The sequence below is a fragment of the Siphateles boraxobius genome, unplaced genomic scaffold (genome assembly GCF_051911475.1).
Source record: "Siphateles boraxobius isolate OS27281-9 unplaced genomic scaffold, OSU_SipBor_1 47, whole genome shotgun sequence".
Lineage (NCBI taxonomy): Eukaryota > Metazoa > Chordata > Actinopteri > Cypriniformes > Leuciscidae > Siphateles > Siphateles boraxobius.
Window position 1 is genome coordinate 924,055 of NW_027509108.1, and position 25,860 is coordinate 949,914.

Genomic DNA, 25,860 nt, shown 5'->3' on the forward strand with positions numbered 1-25,860 from the left:
ACACACACACACACACACACACACATATATATATATATATATATATATATATATTATAAAAAAACAAACATTCATGGTATAATGTAATCTGCTTATTGTGAGCCAAAATGAGTAAATAGGTATTCAATCATTATATGACTTGCCACCAACTACTGGTGTTTTTATATATATATATTGAAAGTAGTGTTTCATGTTGTCACTTCACATTTAATAGCCTCTTTGAATGAAATTGCTATGCCAATTCACAGTGGCTCCTTTGAGCTGCTTTAGACAGTGTGTACTGTACATCTAAATGCCAGGTCAGATACTGCTTCTGTGCCATTTATACTGCAAAGCTGGGTGTTTGTTCATACAGAGTTCACCAGACAGCCTAAAGCCTCTTATATTGTTGGTTTAAATTTCAAAAAGACAGTTCGACATTTGCTCGCAATTTTTTTCTTTCAAAACCCTCATTTTGCAGGACAATTGTCTATTACAGTAACGGAGGGTGCCATAAATCTGTGGGGATGTACAATACGTTTATTAAAGTTTATTTTCATCACACTGTAAAGAGGAAAAGCAGATGTGTTTTGCCGCATACATATTACGTATATATATATATACACATATTACACATATTTGTGTATATATATATTTGTGTATATTTGTGTATATATATATACACACATTACACGTAATACACATATTACGTATATATATATATACACACACACACACATATACACACACACACACACACACACACACACACACACACACACACACACACACACACACACACACACACACACACACACACACACACACAGACACAGACACACACACACACACACGACTTGTTTTAATACATTTATGTTGTTAATAAATAACAATAAATTGTTGTTGTACCAGCAATATCTCCACGTTTTGTTTTTCACTGTAGAAATTTCAAGTGTCATGATTTGCCAATGCAAGAGAATACCGGCACCTTTCTTTCCCCACTTCAAGCACTGCTTATACTCATGTTACTCAAGTCTTCTACCTTGTTATAATATTGCTGGATCTCATTCTGCAGTAACACATGGTTTATGATGTGAATTTTTTTTAATTTGACAAAATAATTGTGAAATATTTTTTTTTATTCAATGAGGTTAATTCATGATGATTATAAAACTAGCAACAGATAACCATCATCACTTTGACGCTCTTTGCTCCTCCTAATGTGTTTGACAAACACACTGTCACAGCAGTCAAATATATAGAATAAGAGTTAAGAGCACAACTAATGGAAACACTAATCACTGTTATGGTGACTTCAAATGAAACAGAGTTAAACCTCTGTTAATTCTCAATAAAACTTCTGTAGACGTCTGACAGAAATAAAGTCAGTCTGGTTAGTAATAATTGAAGCTGGTAATGCTGTTTGTGGAGTTGTTTAATCCTCCTCTGCTGAGATCTTCAGATTTAATGTCTTCTTTTCTCTTCAGTTGATTTCATCTAAGACTGTGTCTGAAGTCAGTTGTAGTTCTTGTGTTTCTCTTTCACTTAATTATCTCATTAACTTTATCTCTACTTTAACACTCTGTAGAGTGGGAGCATATGTGCTTTGAGGGATTGTGCTGTGAGGAAACGTCACAGCACTGGGTGGGAGTTTCCTGGTTACAGATTTCCAAAGATTACTTTCCTGTTTTTTTTGGGGGTAAGGAGCAATGAATAACAGATTGAAGAGACACCACCCAAAAATATGAATAAAATTCGTCTAAGTGTTTTAATCTTGAACACACTTCATCTGTGAACACATAGGCTACTGTATTGTAAGTCTGTGAGTAAGAGCAAATAATGAAATCAGGCAGGTATATTGTAAACAAAGTTACTGAAGGATCAACTGGATCACAAACAGAGAGTCTCTTTCAGGATGAAGAAAAAGCTCAAATATGTAGTAAGTAGAAATTTTATTCTGACGTAGAGATGGAGTTGGTAATGGAGAAATAATGTTTGAGTAACTGAAAAATTTAACATAAAAAAATGCTGTAAAATCCAACAGTTGTTCTAACTAACACTTTTAAGTTTGTTTCTGCTTTTATATTGAATATATTAACATTAGGGGTGGAACAGTACACAGAAGTCACGGTTCGGTTCATACCTCGGTTCAGATATCACGGTTCGGTACGATTTCGGTACAATGGAGTGAAAAGAAAAACAAAAATGCAGAAGGCATTTTTATAAATGTCTTAAAGGGGACATATCATGCTAAAACCACTTTTTTAGCCCTTAAATGCATTTTGTTGTATATTTGGAGTGTTTAAAAGTGCAGAAAAGTTGAAATTATTCTCTTCAGGTGTTTCGTTTATATCTTTATATTCTGTTTTGGTCTTATTGTTCACCCAGTTCAGATTTTTCTGTTTTCTATGACGTTTTCTGAACAATTACGTCACAGTATTTGCAGCGGAACTACCAAATAAGGACATTGACAACCGGCCCAACATTTCGATCAATCCGCCATTATTATTCCTCGCTCCGATTTTGTAGTCCAAGCTCAATGATGCAGAAGTGTCGAGAGCTCAAGTCAAAATGTTCGGTTGTTGGATGTAGTGACCCACACGCTTCGTTACACCGTCTCCCAGCATCAGAACCTCTTCGAAGTGCCTGGTTGAGTTTTATTTACCAAGGAAATGTTCCCACATCTTTTGGTAAAGTCATTTTCGTGTGCGCGAAGCACTTCGACGATTCCGACTTCAACAACCTCGGCCAGTATAAAGAAGGGTTTGCCGATCGACTAAGTTTGAATGAGGGGTCAATTCCATCTATCTTTGGAGAGGACGAACAGATCACTTCGGTAAGCTGTAAATATCTTTAATAAAAATAGTTTACTTTCTTAAAACACATGGTGGTCATGGTTTAGCAGTGCCTTCGTATTTCTTTGTTTTTGTTTTTTTGAAGTAACGTTACATGTCTGAAGTATTATTGTTCTTGAGTTTCATCAATGGTCATTTAGCTGCTGTGTTTTCTGATGCTTTTCTAAACGTATCATATTATCCATACAGATTTTTAGTGGTAAGATTAGACCGTAGTCATTTATCTTTTTAGTGTGATTGTTTTAACAAGAGAAATAACGTTAATCGACTTTCACTTTATTTAGAGGGCTAAACCAACAAGTCACAAACCAACATTTGCTGACAAAGGCTGTCAAACAAAACCCGGGACACAGCTTTCTATAAGAACACTCCAGCCTCATGTCAAAAGTAAAGGTTTGCATTATGTGGTAACTGCTATGCTGTACATTTTATAAGGCTGCATAATGATTAATCACGACTAATCGTTTGTAGAATTTTTGTTTTGTTTACATCATATATGTGTGTGTACTGTATATAATAATTATGTCTTTAATAAAACACACATGCATGTATAATTATAATAATTATTTTTATATATATTAAGTATTTATTATATAATATATAAATTATATTTAATTATAAACATGTCAATATTTGGTAAATATATAAATGCATGCTTGTATTTATAAATACATCATTATTTTACACAGTACACACACATATGATGTAAACCAAAACATTTTTTTTATTGATTATAAACTTTAGACGATAAATTAACACAAAAGTTCACTATTACTATAGTGTTTTTCTTTATTTTTTTAATAATATAACTTATATTTTGTTTTGTGAGTGTTAAATTGTCGTTGTAAAACATACAGTATTGTAGCAGTGGGCATGGATGGCGAAGTTACTGTAAATATAGTTACATACCATTGAGATACATCCATATGCAGACGTTGTTCTTCAGGTTCGTCGTCTATTTGTTCAACTAGCTCCGGGTCCGGCTCTGCCTCGAACATGTAAGGCTTGATTGACAATTCTGTTGTTGATTCCGTTGTTGACATTTTGTGTGAATATAAATGTTCTGTGACGCTATAAGATCGTATATCACTAATCAAACTACAAAAATGGCCGAACGGGGTGGAGTTGAACCGACTGTCAACTCAGCACCCTGGAGAGCGGGCGGGGTGTGACACAGCTCCTTTGCATTTAAAGGGGCCGCTTCAAAACGAGTCACTCACAGAAGCACATCAGAAAAGGAGTAAAATAGGGGCCTGTGGAGCTATAATAATGAGGAATTCAGACCCAAGAATTGCAGTTTCGCTTTATATAGACCACAAATGTATGTTTTATATGTAAAAAGGAAAAATTTAAAAGCATGATATGTACCCTTTAAGCCTTGTATTTTTAAAATAAGTTTTATAAATAAAGGCATAGAACCAGTTTATTTGTAGTGCACTGACAATAGTTTTATATAATTTAATTAGTTTATTAATTAAATTAATAAAAAGACAAAAATACCTTGTGATATGTTTGGTAATTGTACCTGAATGAATTTAAAATTAATTTGCTATATTTCAGATAATATATTTGTTTTTCTTCATTTTAATTAAGCCTAACTTTATTCTCATCTGATTTGATTTCCGTATAAAATAATACTACCATTAAAAACCACATTTGATTTTCTTGTTTAATCAATGTAGAATGTGTAACTTAAAAATAAAACTGTGTGTGTGTGTGTGTGTGTGTGTGTGTGTGTGTGTGTGTGTGTGTGTGTGTGTGTGTGTGTGTGTGTGTGTGTGTGTGTGTGTGTGTTGAATTGAGTTTTGCGAGAAATGTTCGTCTGTTCCACCATGTTTTTTCCTCTTCCACAGGTGACACAGGGAGTCTTGTGATTAGTTGTCAAGCTAGCCAATCAGAATTTAGCAGCCTCATCTCTGATTTTCTGCAATTATGGCATATCGCTGGGTTGTGTTGAGCAAGCGAGCCGTCTGCGCTTAGAGAGCGCTCAGTGCTGGTATGAAAGCAGCAAGAAAGTGAAACTTTGCACATGCGAAAGAGAACGTCTGCGCACACCCAAATACTTATTTTAAATGCAAAATTGATTTTCGTTCGCTCGAAATATTTTCTTATCTGCGAGACGAACATTTCTCCGCAAAACTCAGTTCATGCGCGTGCAAAATGCCCTTTTGCGCGCTCAAAATGTGATCTTGAGCGCGCAGAATTGTGACCGAAATCTAATCCCATACGATCGCGCCCGCTCCTCTCCCTCTCTCTCGCGCACACACACACAGTTCGATCGCGCTCGCACCTCTCTCTCTCTCACACACACACACACAGTTCGATCGCGCCCGCGCCTCTCTCTCTCACTCACACACACACACACACACACACACACACACACACACACACACACACACACACACGGTTCGATCGCGCCCGCTCCTCTCCCTCCCTCTCTCGCGCGCACACAAACACAGTTCGCTCGGGCCTCTCTCTCTCACACACACACACAGTTCGATCGCGCCTGCGCCTCTCCCTCTCTCAAGCGAGCACATACACTTTAGCATTGCAATATTGACTTCGCTGTTCATTATGCTGCGTTCAGACCAACCGCGAATTGAGCGAAAATTATCGCTATTTAGAGTTTTATTTATTTTATATCGTGTATTCTACGTGTAAATTTGTGCACAGAACCGTGACGCCCGTACCGATTCGGTTCAATACTAATACATCTGTTCCACCCCGAATTAACATACACAGTACTTTTTCAATATGCTCATCTTTAGATATTTAGAAACAAGTCTTGTAAAATAATATACTGTAAAAGCATATTTTCTAAAGACAAATGTAGATTAAAAGGTTGATTTTAATCCTTTTTTGGAATAATAGGAAGGGTATTCACTGATATGTGTGTGTTTTGTCTCTATTTGTCAGGAGGAAGCAGGTGTTTGGTGTTGATGAAAGTGTGTCTCGGGCTCATTTGTGTTCTTCTGCTGGTCTTCATCTCACTGTACATCACCATCACAGCAGAGAGAGACCTGTTAAAGAGTTACAAGACCACAGTTGAAGAGTTCAATCAAACTATCAACAGCTTACAGGACAATTACACTGATCTAATGACTGAAAAAGACCAACTGAAGAACAACTTCAACTCTTTGAATCAGAAGAAAATGGAGCTGGAGACCAGAGTCAATGATCTCAGTGTTGAGAAAAGTCAGTTACAGAGAAGTTTTGATGCTTTGAATCAGAAGAAAATGGAGTTAGAGACCAGAGTCAATGATCTCAGTGTTGAGAAAAGTCAGTTACAGGGAAGTTTTGATGCTTTGAATCAGAAGAAAATGGAGTTAGAGACCAGAGTCAATGATCTCAGTGTTGAGAAAAGTCAGTTACAGAGAAGTTTTGACTCTTTGAGTCAGAAGAAACTGGAACTGGAGACCAGAGTCAATGATCTCAGTGCTGAGAAAAGTCAGTTACAGGGAAGTTTTGACTCTTTGAGTCAGAAGAAACTGGAACTGGAGACCAGAGTCAATGATCTCAGTGCTGAGAAAAGTCAGTTACAAAGAAGTTTTGACTCTTTGAGTCAGAAGAAACTGGAGCTGGAGACCAGAGTCAATGATCTCAGTGCTGAGAAAAGTCAGTTACAAAGAAGTTTTGACTCTTTGAGTCAGAAGAAACTGGAGCTGGAGACCAGAGTCAATGATCTCAGTGCTGAGAAAAGTCAGTTACAGAGAAGTTTTGATTCTTTGAGTCAGAAGAAACTGGAGTTAGAGACCAGAGTCAATGATCTCAGTGCTGAGAAAAGTCAGTTACAGAGAAGTTTTGATTCTTTGAGTCAGAAGAAACTGGAGTTAGAGACCAGAGTCAATGATCTCAGTGCCGAGAAAAGTCAGTTACAGAGAAGTTTTGACTCTTTGAGTCAGAAGAAACTGGAACAGGAGACTGAACTAGGGAAGATATCTACACAAGGTTTGTACACAGCATAATCCCCAGTGTTAAATTAACACTCCTCAGTGTACATGTGTCCACACTACAGCTACGTTTACATGGTTCAATCGGAATTAAATCAATCCAATTGATGAATCCGAACACGGTGTTTACATGAACGATAAATAAAGTAATCGGGTTGATGTGCACGTTTATATGTCACAAGATTCAAATCGGAATAGATTTTTTGACATGCGCACACTGCACAAGTATACTGCTGCTGTTCACGCATAACTATTCTCCTCTATTGGTTCATTATTTGTTTTAAACAACAGACTTAATATTTATCCGTCTCTGGTCATGATTTGGAGACGATGAGCATGAACCGTTTTGCCGTGCTGCTTATATTTATCACGCAGTAAAACCCCGCGCCCAAAACCAGTCGTCTGTGGATGACAGTCTGAAGCAAGCACTGGTGGGACGTTGTCCTGCTCCACTTCACAGATGCTGAGTGAAATGAGAATTTTTTTTAAACGGGACACTCATTTATATGAAACTTTATTCAACAGGAAGAACAGCTCGTTTCGTGCGTCATACGTCATTACGCTATTTCAACGTCATTGCACATGTGCAGTCCTTTTAGTTTCGGTTTTCAATCCGATCAAGTGTTTACATGTTCTCTCTATCGGGTCTTTTCCCATTAAAGTCAAAGCCTGTCCAGGCAACTATTATGTCTATGAGCTGGTCAGTCCAACTGTGTACTGTTCAGGATACTGTGCAGGTAATTATATTCACATGAGCTCTTTCTACATGTAACCGTGGCCCGATAAATTTAGCAAGATCAGTCTGAAACTATCAAATTAAGGAATAATGCCTGACTGCGCCACCTTGGGAATTTCACCCAAGGAATCAAAGCATAAAGCTTTACACAGGTTCCCTACCCCGTGGCAAGCAAAGCATGGAGACACAGGTATCGGTCGTATACAAAAGTTTTATTATAGAGGCATAAAAACCACAAAGGTTTAAGCTAGACAAAACCACACATCAAATGTAATACAAACCTACATAAATCAAGTCCAATGTCATGGAGCTGCGGCCAAATTACCGGGAGAATGCTCCAATAATAGGGGATCTCCAAATCTGCACAGCACACTCACATACAAGTTAAAGAACCCCAGTGCACGTCACAGACTACAGCACACAATGAAGAAACACCACCACCATCTACAGAGGATTGGAATGGTCACCCCGGTCAATGAGGCCTGCAGCTCCTAGACGAAAAAAACACACACTCACACACACACACACACACACACACACACACACACACACACACACACACACACACACACACACACACACACACACACACACACACACACACACACACACACACACACACACACACACATTAATACAATATACTTTAGGAAAAGTATGTTGTAAATGAATGAAACAAAACCCAAAGTTTACAAAACAATGTTTCACAATATTAAACAAAATACATAGGACCCCCTCGAAAATGAGATGGTACATCTCAAGGGGCTATCCTTGAAAAAAAAAAGAAAGAAAAAAAAAAAGAAAGAATAAACATATATTCAAACAAAACAATAAACTCAAGACTCAAATTAAGACAGAGAAAGAAAAGCTAAATCAAATAAACTAAATCCAAATAATAAACCAATTTCAGATTAATAAGAAAACTCAATTATAATACACAAAAACAAAAACAATAATAAAGATTTACAAAACCACGATCAACCAACAAGAATTCAAAATAACTGATGCACAAAATAAACTGATTTGAATTAAATTAACAGGGAGAAATGAGTAGGAAGTCCCAAACAAATTTAACAAGACTAAATACAACACAAATAAGGATACTCAACGCAGTTTAAGACACAAAACATGTAGGCTACACAAGACGATGTTCGTTGGCACGGGTCCACCTCAACCGTGACCGAAAACACACACACAGACACTGCAGGTCGTCCTAGAACGAGACAGCGGTGCTGCTACTGCAAGGATGTTATCCACCCAAACGAAAGCTGCGGGAACCGGGATGTAGCTGGAGGTTTAACTACTCAGCCTTTGCAACAGTCGTCACCCGTACACACGCATTAACTGGAGGAGGACAGATGCACACTCATATCCATCAGCCGATTTAAAGCCGCTGAGACAAAACGCCGAACACGAGGGAGACTGTAAACACAGCCGCTCTCCTTTACAGACCAACAGTCGCGTTCAATCGCGATAGTGGAAACCACAAAAACATCCGGGAAATGGCGATCTGTCCAGAGGCATTTGACAATGGCTTTATTAGCCTGCACAATTAATGACATTAAAATGGCCCCCCAACCATTTAACTCAGGATATCATGCCACATACACATTCATGATATTTGTGTCTCTGTTCATTAATCATTATTCATCCAAACTTTCAGACACTGGCAGCATTAAAGCAGCACTATTCAGTTTTTTTAGCTTAACTGAACAGCTTCAGAGTTATTGGAATGGTTACATGACTCTTTTCGGGATGAATGGTGGTCGTCTCGCCCCCCTCTGCTGCCTGTGAGTGGAAAAATCGCACTTGCAACTTTGGGCTGGCGGCCTCAGCGTCAGGAAGTATCGTGTGATTTCAGCTCTCGCGATGTAACGAATTGCTTTACGGCACTGCACACATTACACACATACATGCCCCCATCCAGGATCCGGCTAGCTATAAGAACAACTATAGTCATGGCTAAACCGGCATATAAGAAGCAGAAAGCTAGGAAAGCATTGTCGGAGGAACAGAGAAAGAGGAAACGGCCGACTGACTGAGCGGGAAGTCAGACACGAGTAAACATCGGACCTGCGTTTTCAGAATGGAGAAAAAAATGAAGAAAGAGCCAGACAAGAGTCCCACTCGCTCAGGCTTTCACTGTTAAAGTTGATTCCTGCGATTATCATGAGAACAGTTGTATATATCTCACATAGTTATCAGGACATAAATAAGCCTACACGTTGTAATTAGTGTAAATGAGTGGAATTTGCAAACTATCATGATAAATTGCAATAATCATGTCTAACAACATAATAACGGACATTGTTATGAAATAATGCGAAGTACATGATGTAACCTTATTGATGTCATCTGGCATTTATGCTAAGGTTAGCCTAACGCGGTAGGCTACTTTATTATTATAAAGTGCAGAGGCCGTGAGTGTCACATGTCTGTCCTGTCTTGTTCTGCACATGGGTGTTTTGTTATTTTGAGCCATGTGCTCTTGTCATTGTTTAATCCCTCCCCCTTGTTATCTGATTATTGGTTTAATTGCTCCACCTGTCTGTCTCGTTACCCTCCTTTGTTTGCCTCCCTATTTAGTCTTCCTGTGTTTGCTGTCCTGTGCTCGTTCGTTGTATTTGTTACGCGTTTTGTATGCTGTACCTGTTCCTGCCCTGCCTTGTCTGTTTTTGGATTGCCTTGTCTGTTTTTGGATTTAGTTTTGGTTTGTTTATTTTATGTTTTGTCCTATTAAAACACTTCTTGATCTGCACTTGAATCCACGGAATTATTCCCGGTCCCACCGTGACAGAACGAACGAGCCCATGTGGATTCAGCGGAGCGAACTCTCTCCTGAGGAGAGAGAGAATGGGATTTCTTTGTTTAAGTACCTCTCCATGTGCGCTCAAAGGAATGAGGAGAGGAGGGCAGCAGAGTCTTCCTCACGGGTCTCATCAGGAATGAAGTCATCATCTCTGGATCCGTCAAGCAGGGGGACTTCATCGATGGTTTTAGCCAGCCTCGAGTCTGCACACATCCATCAGAAAAGACGGAGGAGGAGAAAGAGACCAGCGTCTGCCCAGCCAGAGACTGTTCACGTCCCGTCTGCCCAGCGAGAGACTGTTCACGTCCCGTCTGCCCAGCGAGAGACTGTTCACGTCCCGTCTGCCCAGCGAGAGACTGTTCACGTCCCGTCTGCCCAGCGAGAGACTGTTCACGTCCCGTCTGCCCAGCGAGAGACTGTTCACGTCCCGTCTGCCCAGCGAGAGACTGTTCACGTCCCGTCTGCCCAGCGAGAGACTGTTCACGTCCCGTCTGCCCAGCGAGAGACTGTTCACGTCCCGTCTGCCCAGCGAGAGACTGTTCACGTCCCGTCTGCCCAGCGAGAGACTGTTCACGTCCCGTCTGCCCAGCGAGAGACTGTTCACGTCACGTCTGCCCAGCGAGAGACTGAGCACGTCACGTCTGCCCAGTCTGAGACAGATCCGGAAATGCCCATTTGTGTGGCCGCCAAGGCAGTTACAGACTATCTGGAGCGTCTGGCTCGGATCCTGGACATGCCCGTGTCTGCTGTTCCAGAGCCGGAGGCAGAGCCAGTGCGTGTTCCAGAGCCGGAGGCAGAGCCAGTGCCCGTTCCAGAGCCGGAGGCAGAGCCAGTGCCCGTTCCAGAGCCGGAGGCAGAGCCAGTGCCCGTTCCAGAGCCGGAGGCAGAGCCAGTGCCCGTTCCAGAGCCGGAGGCAGAGCCAGTGCCCGTTCCAGAGCCGGAGGCCGAGCCAGTGCCCGTTCCAGAGCTGGAGCCAATGCCTGTTCCAGAGCCAGTGCCTGTTCCAGCGCCAGAGCCAGTGTTTGTTTCTGTGTTTGTGTCTGTTCTTGTGGCTGTTACAGTTTTGGTGTCTGTTCCTGAGCCGGTGTCTGTTCCTGAGCCGGTGTCTGTTCCTGAGCCGGTGTCTGTTCCTGAGCCGGTGTCTGTTCCTGAGCCGGTGTCTGTTCCTGAGCCGGTGTCTGTTCCTGAGCCGGTGTCTGTTCCTGAGCCGGTGTCTGTTCCTGAGCCGGTGTCTGTTCCTGAGCCGGTGTCTGTTCCAAAGCCAGTGCCTGTTCCAGTGCCTGAGCCGGTATCTGTTCATCAGCCGGTGTCTGTTGCTGTTCCTGTGCCATGGTCGCCCTCGCCCTGGTCGTCACCGCCCTGGCCGCCCGAGGGGTCGTCACCGCCCTGGCCGCCCGAGGGGTCTTCACCGCCCTGGCCGCCCGAGGGGTCTTCACCACCCTGGCCGCCCGATGGGTCGTCTGCTTCGCCCTGGCCGCCCGATGGGTCGTCTGCTTCGCCCTGGCCGCCCGGTGGGTCGTCTGCTTCGCCCTGGCCGCCCGATGGGTCGTCTGCTTCGCCCTGGCCGCCCGGTGGGTCGTCTGCTTCGCCCTGGCCGCCCGGTGGGTCGTCTGCTTCGCCCTGGCCGCCCGGTGGGTCGTCTGCTTCGCCCTGGCCGCCCGGTGGGTCGTCTGCTTCGCCCTGGCCGCCCGATGGACTGTCTTCTTTGCCCTGGCCCCCGGCTAAACCGTCTGCTTCGCCCTGGCCGCCCGATGGACTGTCTGCTTCGCCCTGGCCCCCGGCTAAACCATCACCCCCTGTTTCTGTTCCCTTTCATGGACCTGGCCCCCCATCCCTCCCCCTGATCCTCCACCATTCCACCTCCCTCCTGAACTCTTGTGTTGTGTGTTTTGCCCTGGTCTGTCTCTCCTGTTCCCCCCCTGCCCTGTCCCTCCTGTCCCGCCCGAGTCGGATGGAGCGTCTGGTAGCCGCTCCGTAGGGAGGGGGTTATGTCACATGTCTGTCCTGTCTTGTTATGCACATGGGTGTTTTATTATTTTGAGCCATGTGCTCTTGTCATTGTTTAATCCCTCCCCCTTGTTATCTGATTATTGGTTTAATTGCTCCACCTGTCTGTCTCGTTACCCTCCTTTGTTTGCCTCCCTATTTAGTCTTCCTGTGTTTGCTGTCCTGTGCTCGTTCGTTGTATTTGTTACGCGTTTTGTATGCTGTACCTGTTCCTGCCCTGCCTTGTCTGTTTTTGGATTGCCTTGTCTGTTTTTGGATTTAGTTTTGGTTTGTTTATTTTATGTTTTGTCCTATTAAAACACTTCTTGATCTGCACTTGAATCCACGGAATTATTCCCGGTCCCACCGTGACAGAACGAACGAGCCCATGTGGATTCAGCGGAGCGAACTCTCTCCTGAGGAGAGAGAGAATGGGATTTCTTTGTTTAAGTACCTCTCCATGTGCGCTCAAAGGAATGAGGAGAGGAGGGCAGCAGAGTCTTCCTCACGGGTCTCATCAGGAATGAAGTCATCATCTCTGGATCCGTCAAGCAGGGGGACTTCATCGATGGTTTTAGCCAGCCTCGAGTCTGCACACATCCATCAGAAAAGACGGAGGAGGAGAAAGAGACCAGCGTCTGCCCAGCCAGAGACTGTTCACGTCCCGTCTGCCCAGCGAGAGACTGTTCACGTCCCGTCTGCCCAGCGAGAGACTGTTCACGTCCCGTCTGCCCAGCGAGAGACTGTTCACGTCCCGTCTGCCCAGCGAGAGACTGTTCACGTCCCGTCTGCCCAGCGAGAGACTGTTCACGTCCCGTCTGCCCAGCGAGAGACTGTTCACGTCCCGTCTGCCCAGCGAGAGACTGTTCACGTCCCGTCTGCCCAGCGAGAGACTGTTCACGTCCCGTCTGCCCAGCGAGAGACTGTTCACGTCCCGTCTGCCCAGCGAGAGACTGTTCACGTCCCGTCTGCCCAGCGAGAGACTGTTCACGTCACGTCTGCCCAGCGAGAGACTGAGCACGTCACGTCTGCCCAGTCTGAGACAGATCCGGAAATGCCCATTTGTGTGGCCGCCAAGGCAGTTACAGACTATCTGGAGCGTCTGGCTCGGATCCTGGACATGCCCGTGTCTGCTGTTCCAGAGCCGGAGGCAGAGCCAGTGCGTGTTCCAGAGCCGGAGGCAGAGCCAGTGCCCGTTCCAGAGCCGGAGGCAGAGCCAGTGCCCGTTCCAGAGCCGGAGGCAGAGCCAGTGCCCGTTCCAGAGCCGGAGGCAGAGCCAGTGCCCGTTCCAGAGCCGGAGGCAGAGCCAGTGCCCGTTCCAGAGCCGGAGGCCGAGCCATTGCCCGTTCCAGAGCTGGAGCCAATGCCTGTTCCAGAGCCAGTGCCTGTTCCAGCGCCAGAGCCAGTGTTTGTTTCTGTGTTTGTGTCTGTTCTTGTGGCTGTTACAGTTTTGGTGTCTGTTCCTGAGCCGGTGTCTGTTCCTGAGCCGGTGTCTGTTCCTGAGCCGGTGTCTGTTCCTGAGCCGGTGTCTGTTCCTGAGCCGGTGTCTGTTCCTGAGCCGGTGTCTGTTCCTGAGCCGGTGTCTGTTCCAAAGCCAGTGCCTGTTCCAGTGCCTGAGCCGGTATCTGTTCATCAGCCGGTGTCTGTTGCTGTTCCTGTGCCATGGTCGCCCTCGCCCTGGTCGTCACCGCCCTGGCCGCCCGAGGGGTCGTCACCGCCCTGGCCGCCCGAGGGGTCTTCACCGCCCTGGCCGCCCGAGGGGTCTTCACCACCCTGGCCGCCCGATGGGTCGTCTGCTTCGCCCTGGCCGCCCGATGGGTCGTCTGCTTCGCCCTGGCCGCCCGGTGGGTCGTCTGCTTCGCCCTGGCCGCCCGATGGGTCGTCTGCTTCGCCCTGGCCGCCCGGTGGGTCGTCTGCTTCGCCCTGGCCGCCCGGTGGGTCGTCTGCTTCGCCCTGGCCGCCCGGTGGGTCGTCTGCTTCGCCCTGGCCGCCCGGTGGGTCGTCTGCTTCGCCCTGGCCGCCCGATGGACTGTCTTCTTTGCCCTGGCCCCCGGCTAAACCGTCTGCTTCGCCCTGGCCGCCCGATGGACTGTCTGCTTCGCCCTGGCCCCCGGCTAAACCATCACCCCCTGTTTCTGTTCCCTTTCATGGACCTGGCCCCCCATCCCTCCCCCTGATCCTCCACCATTCCACCTCCCTCCTGAACTCTTGTGTTGTGTGTTTTGCCCTGGTCTGTCTCTCCTGTTCCCCCCCTGCCCTGTCCCTCCTGTCCCGCCCGAGTCGGATGGAGCGTCTGGTAGCCGCTCCGTAGGGAGGGGGTTATGTCACATGTCTGTCCTGTCTTGTTATGCACATGGGTGTTTTATTATTTTGAGCCATGTGCTCTTGTCATTGTTTAATCCCTCCCCCTTGTTATCTGATTATTGGTTTAATTGCTCCACCTGTCTGTCTCGTTACCCTCCTTTGTTTGCCTCCCTATTTAGTCTTCCTGTGTTTGCTGTCCTGTGCTCGTTCGTTGTATTTGTTACGCGTTTTGTATGCTGTACCTGTTCCTGCCCTGCCTTGTCTGTTTTTGGATTGCCTTGTCTGTTTTTGGATTTAGTTTTGGTTTGTTTATTTTATGTTTTGTCCTATTAAAACACTTCTTGATCTGCACTTGAATCCACGGAATTATTCCCGGTCCCACCGTGACAGTGAGTGCAGATCATAGACTGTCACGCTCTGCGTGAGTTGCATTTACGACAGTAACGTTAAATACAAGTACTCTACAGCGACTCTAGGGGTCGCTGTTTGACAAAAACGGAAATCCTGCATAGTGCCGCTTTAACACCAGCCCTACAACTGTCACACCAGTGACCATCTCAACTGGTAATGTAACACACTGTGTCTCTACTGGCGTATTTTCTGAATGTTTTCTAATGGCTACAGATATTCTATGGTAAATTTGAACATGGATTTTAACATGAATATTTTCCTCAAAAGTCATGGAAATGTTTTGGTAGAAATATATGAAACCTGTAGACTGTTCTCAGGTGTGTCTGTCATTCACTGTACAGTAGTTCTGAATATGCCACACTTCATAGTCAGAAACAGTCCTTGTGTTTTAAAATATAGAAATTCTGCTTCATTTAGACTGAAGAATATATATCTCTCAATCATCCTTCATTCATCCCTCATTAATCTCTAATTCATCCCTCATTCATTCCTCATCCATCTCTAATTCATCTTTCATTCATCTCTTATTCATCCCACATTCATCTCTCATTCATCCCACATTCATCTCTCATTCATCTCTTATTCATCTCTCATTCATCTCTCATTCATCTCTCATTCATCTCTCAGTCATCTCTCATTTATTGCTCCTTCATCTCTCCTTCACTCTCATTCATCTCTCATTCATCCCTCATTCATCTTTCATTCATCTCTCATTCTTCTCTCATTCATCCCTCATTAATCCACTCTGTATGGATGACGTATGAGTTCAACTAGGCCTGTTATGATTGGCCGGATTAAAAACACAAAATGTGACATCTTTTTTTCTTCTTTTCTTATAACCTTAAATATTTACACACAAATTCAGGGTGATTTACAAATATGTGACAATTTGCAAATTCAAGAAATTTAGAATAAAAAAAAATGACAAGAAAAGTTTTGAATTTGGAAATAAAATGTTGTGAATATCAATTCGGTTATTGGCATTTGGGAATTTGATTTTTTGAATATATTTATATTGAGACTATAATTCTGTACTGGCGTTTTCATGAGATAGAATTTAATTATAGTTTAAAGATATTATAAATATATGTATAATACAGTATACCTGTATATAATGTGTAAGACTGTGACTCTATGAAACTTTTCATAAGTTTATCTCTCTACAGACCCCTGCTACAACTACACTGTGCTGGACGATCCATGGAGATCCATCAATAATACACTTAACTCCTCCTCCTACGTGTGTGACACGTCTGTCTCCTGGAGCGGCTGGTATCGTCTCTTCATTAACAACATGAGCGCTCATATCCCAGACACGTGTGTTGCTCAGTCCAGCTGTGGCACTAATTACCCACTGTGGATACGTGGTGGACACCCAACAGTAACAGATGGAGTCGTCACTCGAGATGTCTGCGGTTACGCTGGGAGTTACTGCTGCTTTTTCGGGTCTTTTCCCATTAAAGTCAAAGCCTGTCCAGGTGATTATTATGTCTATGAGCTAGTGAGACCAACTGTGTACTATTCAGCATACTGTGCAGGTAATTATATTCACATGAGCTCTTTCTACACATTGTGGTACTCTGTACTAATATGCATATGACAAAAAACTTGAACTGAACTGAACTGAACATTAATTATATTTGTGTTTCTGTTCATTAATCATTATTCATCCAAACTTTCAGACACTGACAGCATTAACACCAGCTCTACAACTGTCACACCAGTGACCATCTCACCTGGTAATGTAACACACTGTGTCTCTACTGGCTTATTTTCTGAATGTTTTCTAATGGCTACAGATATTCTATGGTAAAGTTGAACATGGATTTTAACATGAATATTTTCCTCAAAAGTCATAGAAATGTTTTGGTAGAAATATATGAAACCTGTAGACTGTTCTCAGGTGTGTCTGTCATTCACTGTACAGTAGTTCTGAATATGCCACACTTCATAGTCAGAAACAGTCCTTGTGTTTTTAATGATAAAGAACTATAAAATATAGAAATTCTGCTTCTTTTAGAGTGAAGAATATACATCTCTCATTCATCCTTCATTCATCCCTCATTCATCTCTCATTCATCCCTCATCCATCTCTCATTCATCCCTTATTTATCTCTCATTCATCCCTCAATCATCTCTCACATGAGTTCAGGCCTGTTATGATTGGCCTGATTAAAAAACACAAAATGTGACATCTTTTTTTCTTCTTTTCTTATAACCTTAAATATTTACACACAACTTCAGGGTGATTTACAAATATGTGACAATTTACAAATGCAAGAAATTTTGTGAATATCAATTTGGTTATTGGCATTTGGGAAATTGGATTTTTTGAATATATTTATATTGAGACTATAATTTTGTACTGGTGTTTTCATAATATAGAACTTAATTATAAATTAAAGACAGTATAAATATATGTATAATACAGTATATATAATGTGTTAGACTGTGACTCTATGAAACTTTTCATAAGTTTATCTCTCTACAGACCCCTGCTACAACTACACTGTGCTGGACGATCCTAGGAGATCCATCAATAATAAACTTAACTCCTCCTCCTCCATGTGTGTCACGTCTGTCTCCTGGAGTGGCTGGTATCGTCTCTTCATTAACAACATGAGCGCTCATATCCCAGACACGTGTGTTGCTCAGTACAGCTGTGGAGCTAATTACCCGCTCTGGATACGTGGTGGACACCCAACAGTAACAGATGGAGTCGTCACTCGAGATGTCTGCAGTCACACTGGCAGTTACTGCTGCTATATCGGGTCTTTTCCCATTAAAGTCAAAGCCTGTCCAGGCGATTATTATGTCTATGAGCTGGTTAGAACAACTCTCTGTGATTCAGAATACTGTGCAGGTAATTATATTCACATGAGCTCTTTCTACACATTGTGGTACTCTGTACTAATATGCATATGACAATAAACTTGAACTGAACTGAACTGAACATTCAGGATATTTTTGTTTCTGTTCATTAATCATTATTCGTCCAAACTTTCAGACACTGGCAGCATTAACATCAGCTCTACAACTGTCACACCAGTGACCATCTCATCTGGTAATGTAACACACTGTGTGTCTACTGGCTTATTTTCTGAATGTTTTCTAATGGCTACAGTCAGATATGCTATGGTAAATTTGAACATGGATTTTAACATGAATATTTTACTCAAAAGTCATGGAAATGTTGTGGTAGAAATATATGAAACCTGTAGACTGTTCTCAGGTGTGTCTGTCATTCACTGTACAGTAGTCCTGAATATGCCACACTTCATAGTCAGAAACAGTCCTTGTGTTTTTAATGATAAAGAACTATAAAGTATAGAAATTCTGCTTCTTTCAGAGTGAAGAATATACATCTCTCATTCATCCTTCATTCATCCCTCATTCATCTCTCATTCATCCCTCATTCATCCCTCATCCATCTCTCATTCATCCCTCATTCATCCCTCATTCATCCCTCATTCACTCAAAAAAATGATGTGTTGGCTTTACTTAACTTTTTTATGTAAACAGGATCCACTGGTTCCACATAACTGGGTTTCGTTAAATAAACATAATTTGTTCATGTAACTTCAACATCATGGAAGTCATTTTAAGCGATCCAATTAAACTCTGAGCTGAGTGTTAAATGAACACTGAAGCAGTGTTAAAGTTAATGAGATAATTAAGTGAATAATTGAGTGATGATTGAGCATTATTGAAGACACCTGATGTTAACAAGCAGAATCACTGAAGGAGAAAACCAGATTTTTAAAGTCACCATTATGGTGATCAGTGTTTGGTTTAGTTGGGCTCTTGACCCTTAAATCTTTAACTTTAGATTATTTTTGGCTGCTGTACATGAGTTATAACAGCCAGATGAGCAAATAGAAAAGGTGATCTGATGATGTTGGTTGTGATTTAACATAATCATTGTATCACAATCATTTGACCTGAATCACTGAAATCATATAGGACCAAAATTCTGAGTTAAGTGTACAAGTTTAGGCACACACAGACATCAAGAATCAGACTGTGAATCTCAACAATGGTGATAATTTTAAAGCATGTTGCAGTGCATTCTGGGTGCCACCAATCAAAACTCATTCATGGCTCCCATCATGCATTGCTGCATGAATAAATAATGAGCTTATGTTCAGAGGTGATCTGTTTGTCACCATTGCTGATATTCACACGCTAATTATTGATGTCTGTGTGTGCCTACATGAGAGATATATATTTATATATATTTTTTCTTAGAAGTTTTTTTTTATTGATTTGATCATTTGGATTTCCTTGAAAAGGCTAAAAATGGTATGCTCTACAATGGCAGTGCTACTATATCCCATAAGAAAAAATTAACTCAAAAGTTTTGTTCTACATGAGTTCAGTAATTCAGGTCAAATGATTGTGAAATAAAGATTATGTTAAAACATAACCCTCAGCATCAGATCACCTTTTCTGTTTGTTCATCTGGCTGTTATAACTCATGTACAGCAGCCAAACAAAATGTAAAGTTAATGATGTGAGGGTCAAGAGCCAAACTAAAACAAACACTGAAACAAACACAGTAACACTTCAGTCATTACTAGTTAGTTACCATGATTCTTACAGTAGTTCTCTGGGAAGCATTAAAAAAAAGTAGTTATTGATTAGTTAATAGTGAACTACCACTTTCATCTGTGTGCAATTACTTACTAATTCGTTAATCAAATTTCTTGTTAGTTAATAGTACTAGATTGTTAATATTGTGTTACTCATTTGTTCCTGTGTAGTTATTCATTAACGAAGGAACCGTATTTTAAAGTGTTATCGAGGTATATATACTCGGCAGTCTCACCTCAATTCATTGACAGTTTAGCAGCATCCCTTCACCACCCCTTCTCCACACTTCCTGTCCTAACCATTTACATACGGGGGGATGTACTCTGGGTTCGAGCCGAATTCCGAACTCGAAGCCCTCCCCCCGGACAGTAAGCCAAATATGCATTAAAGTTACTCCCTCTAATTGTATGTAAGTGTGAACTAGTGAAATGTGCAATTTGTCGTATTTGGAATAAGCCAAAGATATTACTGAGCATATACGTTTTACTCAAACATATACACTTATATGGGTTGTATGTTTCAAAGACACTCGCAATGAATTTGTAATGTATTTGTAATACAAATAAAGTACACTTTAATATCCCTAATCAAGTATGTAATTAGTCCCTACACAGGCATATACTTAAAGGGGCATTGTGTAATATTTAGGAGGATCTGTTGACAGAAATGCAATATAATATATATAACTTTATTTTCAGTGGTGTATAAAGACCTTACTTAATGAACTGTTATGTTTTTATTACCTTAGAATGAGCCATTTCTATCTACACACACTTACATTGAAATGCGTCGACATGTTTCTACAGTGGCCCTAAACGGACAAACGCGTTTTGTCACTATGTTGTCCTTTGTGCAAAGATTTAGCTAAAGTCAGCGAATAAAACACTACACAATGATGAACAAATAACAATAATATGTGCAATAGCATATCGTTTTACTGAATAATTAAGTAAACATCATTTCTTAATTTATCTTTGTAAAGAAACCTTATTGTTTAACTGGCTACTCTCTGCTGACTCAGACGACGACATCACTTCCTGTCGGCCACTATAACTTCTGCTGTTTCCAATTCGCAACCTCACCACTAGATGCCGCTAAAAAATTACACAGTGCACCTTTAAAGTATACTTAGTAAACTTGAAATAGATTGTTCTATTATTACACCTGATGATAACAAGCAGAATCACTTAAAGGGGTCATATAATGGTACATGCACTTTTACAAGTTGATTGTACTGAAATGTGTGTTGGCGGTGCCTGTACACAATCAGGGGCGGACTGGGACCAAAAAGTGGCCCTGGACTTTCTGGCCCACAGCGGCCCCCCACATCATAACACACTGGCTCATTAATGTGCAGAATAATTTTTAACACCACTTATAGCATAAAAATATAACAATACAAGAAACGAGAAATGAACAGAAATGCTATTTAAACATTTATTTTAATTAACGCATATATTAGGTAATATTTGTAAAACAAAGGGATTCTTTACAGCAGAAAACCTTTTGAACCAAAGCTTTGCTTGAATTTAGGGTGGAACTTGAAAAATGTCTAGATTTTCTGTTGTCGGTACAGTGAAGAAATCAAAGCTGGGATGGCTTCCTGAATCTGACTCAGCCTATCTTCCTGAATCTGAATGAATGAATAATAATAATAATGGGAAACATTATTTGGGAAACACAGCCCAGGTCATGATGGCTATGTTTAAATTATGAAATTACAGTCCTGTAGTGTCCTGATTCACTCAACCAGCATTATAAACTGATTATATAAAAGTTATATTCATTATAGTAGTTAATTCCAGCAGTGCTTTAATAATCTGAAGGTTTTAAAGTCACACACAGATATCAAGAATCTACATATGAATCTCAACAATGGTGACAATCACACAAAATATTCATATTGCAGTGCATGATGGGAGCCACCAATCAAAATGCATCCATGGCTCCCATCATGCATTGCAGTATGAATAAATTATACAGCTGAATTGTCCTGTAATTTTCATTGTTTTTCCTGTTTTGTTATGACTTTAATAGCTAGTTTTGTGAAGTTCAGAGTTGATCTGTGTGTCAGTAGTTTGTTTATTGTCACCATTGTTGTGATTCATATGCTGATTCTTGATGTTTGTGTGTCTAAACACAAGAGCTCCAGTGCACAAAGATTTTTCAAAATTGTTCATATTGCTGTTGGATCTCAAACTGTAGAATGTCAGGGCTACAATCACAATACTAAAACTCAACATCAATCATATAGTCAAACATTTAGACTCTGAATGACATCATTGAATCAGGTCGCTACATGATGATAATGTCATCATCACAACATATTGTTAGCAGGTTTTCTCGTGCAATAACAAATGTGCTTTATAAACACAATGTTGGAGCAGCCAGAGAAAAACTAACAATAAAAAAAGAAAAGGTTCAAGAGCCCAACTAAAACAAACACTGACCACCATAATGGTGGCTTGAAATGAAAGATTCCATAAAACATTGCCGTCTAAACTTCTGTTGATTCTCAATAACTTTTTGTAGATGTATGACAGAAATAAAGTCACACTGGTAATAATAAGTGCAATAATGTGTAAAGGTTCGAAGTAAGTAGTTCTTGTGTTTCTCTTTTTTCCATTCTTGTTGTTTCTCTTTCCTTCAATGATTCTGCTTATTAACATTAGGTTTCACCACTAATGGCCAATCATCACTTAATTAATCACTTAATTATCTCATTAACTTCAACACTGCTTCAGTGTTCATTTTTAACACCCTGTAGTTGGACCTATATGTACACCAGGAGTGTTCATTTAACAATGTGGATATTGCTGTGGAGAGTGTGGAGCACAGTATCTGCGCGCTCTTGCTCGTTTGCTCTAGATTCCGAGAGATTTGAACTAATTTGCCGGCATCAGGGATCAGCTATCAATATGCGGGAGACTCGCGGAACTTCCGGGAGACTTGGGATGTCTGTATTCACGTAGCCTTTCGAAATCCGTAGATAAATCCGTTTGAAATGAGTGGATAAATTTCCCGGGACAGGTTATAAAAAAGAAGGACAATCCCGATAAAACCGGGACAGGTGGCAACCCTACTTCGCGCCGATTCCGCCTAATGCATAATCAGTTAATTTGAAACATTTCACAGCATCTACCTCTAATGCTTTTTTTTTAACGGGTAACTTTTCAGCCCAACCTTTTCTTTTCTTCCCCCTTTCATCCGTAGACAATTATTTGTTATTATCTTATCTGCTCAGAGAACTTCGCTGTACCTACCGGATCAATCTGTCTCTCTCTCTGTAAATTAGACGACGTGAAATGGGGCGTGTTTCAAGATAGGCAATGGAGTAGACCAAACTAAACAGGGAGGGAGGGCAAAACACTCACATGCGAACAAAACACACTCCTTGTTGGCCGCGGCCCGACTAACTCATCCATTTGCGTAGAAAAGAGATGTAATATTATGATTTCCGTCATTTTTTTTTTCAAATATGTATTTGTATACCGGATGGGCCGGCCCACTTTGGCCTGCGGCCTACCGGGAAAAGTCCCGATGCTCCAGATGGCCAGCCCGCCCCTGTACACAACCATCATATAATGATACAAATCCATCCAGTGTTTTTGTTTTAATCTCCTTATATGTTTTCCCCTGCCTCAAGTTGAGCCGTTCGATCTTGTGACGTCACTATATCGGACGCCCCTCCCACGATTGATAATTGACAGCAGCGTTTCAACACAGACTCGCCCTGAGCGAGCTGTCATCGTAGTCTATGGCTGCAATTCAATGTCAATAAGAACCGAGCGGACAACTGATGCTGTCGCGCGGTAGGTGACTTTCGCGAGAGGATAACAGATCTACACGTGAGGAAACAGGAACTCGTGAGCTCATTCATACCCTGCGCGCGCTCATGACATCTCCTCTGCACACAATACAAGCCCTCGTGCGCGCAAATGATCATTCCACACGCCCTCTCGTGCGCGCATGATCATTTCACACGCTCTCGTAACTTCAAACCAAACATTTCAAATTAAACATAACTTCTGTAGATGTATGACATAAATAAAGTCATATTGGTTAATAATAAGTGTAATAATGTGTAATGGCTGGAAGTCAGTTGTAGTTCTTGTCTTTCTCTATTTTCTGTTCTTGTGTTCCTCTTTCCTTCAGTGATTCTGCTTGTTAACAGCAGGTGTTCATCACTAATGCTCAACAATCACTTGCATATTCCCTTAATTATCTCACTGCAACACTGTCAATGCTACTTTTTACTCTTTGTAGTGTGGATTTTCCTGTGGGGTTGAAAGGGTTAACAGTGTAAGATAAAAAGACACACCCACAAAATGTATTTTAACAGTAATAAACTGTAAGTTATAAAACTGGAATATACTGGCAACACTGAAGACAGAAATCAGCTGAAATCAACTGTCAAGCAGTTCATGGGTGGAATAAACATATGGCAGGACTTCTACTTTCCACTTAACTTGAACTGCAAATCAAAAGGCACCTCAAAATACCTCAAAATATTGTAAAAATACAACACTTTTCTGCACTCTCACTTCTGCTCACTTTATCACCTTTTAGCGTATTCTTGAAACTTGCAGTTGTGATAATGTGCTGTTGGCTCTTGCATAATATTGCTTGTGATGTTTCTCATTTTATTATTATTCTTATTGCTTACTGAATAAAACTTAGGGGCTGTTGACTGATAATTGGAAATTTGATACATTTTATTCAGGTGTTGGCTCAAAGGTGAACCAGATGACGAAAGTGGAAAGGAGGACTGTACAACTGGAATGATCTGCCATGCGCTGTGAAGAGAAAAGGGATTTGTGAGACTTTTAAGTTCCAACCCTTGTTGTTATATTTGACCATTTGTTCACTTTCATGTATTATTTTATGGAATCATTATTATTGTAATCAAGTCATTTCTGATTGAGATTTCTGTCATGTCACTGTCGGCTGATTTCATATTAATCTCTATCATGATATAAATTTTGTTTTATAATTGACTGTAATGTACCAAATATGAATGTTCAGATGAAATTTGTTAGCTATTTATAACTTATAGAAAGAGTGCAACGTTATAAAGTTACATGTATTGCAAAATACAAAATGATTTGAGGACCAAGTTTGTAGTTAAAGTATGGGCAGGCCATAGTCAATGTAAAGCATATTGTTGATGTTTCGTCCCTATTAGTGAATGTGCCATAACTATCCGCCGTCATCGGTGGCCCTGCTTACTAGCCTGCGCGTTCACGGCAGGCTCCGCTGTGGGGGAGGAGCTGTGGAGGGAGGGCTGTAGCGCAGCAGAGAGCAAGGGGGTTGGACCTGTAAGTTGTGCTTGTTCAAATTTTTAGGCTAAGTCAATGTTTTCTCAAAACTCCATACTGCAGCTTCAATTGGGGAACTTGAGAGATGAAACCATGCTGATGACCTGGGTCTGTGGTGGAGTAGTGAGTTTGATGTGGGATTAAACTTGAGGTTCTGTGCGGGGCGGACTGGATCAGCTTCCGAACAAATGTGTTTTTGGGGTTTGGACTGATGGGTTAGTGAACCCGAGGTTACCCCGTGAGTCATTCCTAGAGCTCCTCCTGTCCGATTTTAGCGGAAAATCAAGTCCATTGGAGACGTCCAATAGATTTCTTAGGCATGCTGAAAGAACACCACAGACACAGTGTCATGGGAAAATCTCAGAGTAAAACTGGGAGTTGTGAAAAATGAATATAATTAATAATTGTTGATGAATATTCTATCAATGTAAACTCTAAACATGTTTAAAATGTTTTTAGAGATTGTTATCCTACCTTTTAGAAAAACATTCTGGTAACAAAAATAAAATTAGCTACAGAAAACATTACAAGAACATTACATAATGCTCGTAATACATTCAAAGAACAATATTTCATAACATAAACAATAAAATTTCTAGTCGGGATGAGCTTATATTGTGGCCATGGTTTGAGCACACAGTGTGAGCGCTGTGAGGTTACACTTTTAGATCACTGTGAACTCTTTTTTGAAGATTCTTGATGTTCACTGATCACTGCAAGATCAACGTGTTGACTGGGTAGATTGACTGATTTTATTTTCCAACTTATATTATTTTATTGTTTTATGGAAACACTTTAATCACTAGATTTCTTGGTGTATCTTTGAAACATTCTCTTTGAATAAAATGGTCAATTGTCATTATCATAGCAATTGTGTTTTTATTTCATTCTTGTGTATCTGTTTATTACACTATGGATA

The 25,860-nt window shown here is 41.6% G+C and overlaps 1 protein-coding gene across 3 annotated transcripts; it reads left to right on the forward strand.

Moving 5' to 3' along the window:
- Positions 1-1,597: 1,597 nt before the first annotated feature.
- On the forward strand, positions 1,598-25,800 carry LOC143710376 (uncharacterized). 3 transcript variants are annotated; one of them, XM_077201324.1, is made up of 7 exons: positions 1,600-1,918; positions 5,751-6,782; positions 16,197-16,508; positions 16,713-16,769; positions 17,522-17,893; positions 18,038-18,094; positions 24,347-25,800. In XM_077201324.1, exons 1-7 carry the CDS (start codon positions 1,819-1,821, stop codon positions 24,406-24,408), a joined length of 1,992 nt encoding a protein of 663 aa, XP_077057439.1. In that variant the 5' UTR covers positions 1,600-1,818; the 3' UTR covers positions 24,409-25,800. The 3 variants fall into 3 exon arrangements, with proteins under 3 accessions (XP_077057440.1, XP_077057439.1, XP_077057438.1); XM_077201323.1 differs by having other exon boundaries at positions 1,601-1,918; positions 16,197-16,568; XM_077201325.1 differs by lacking the exon at positions 16,197-16,508 and having other exon boundaries at positions 1,598-1,918.
- Positions 25,801-25,860: the final 60 nt, after the last annotated feature.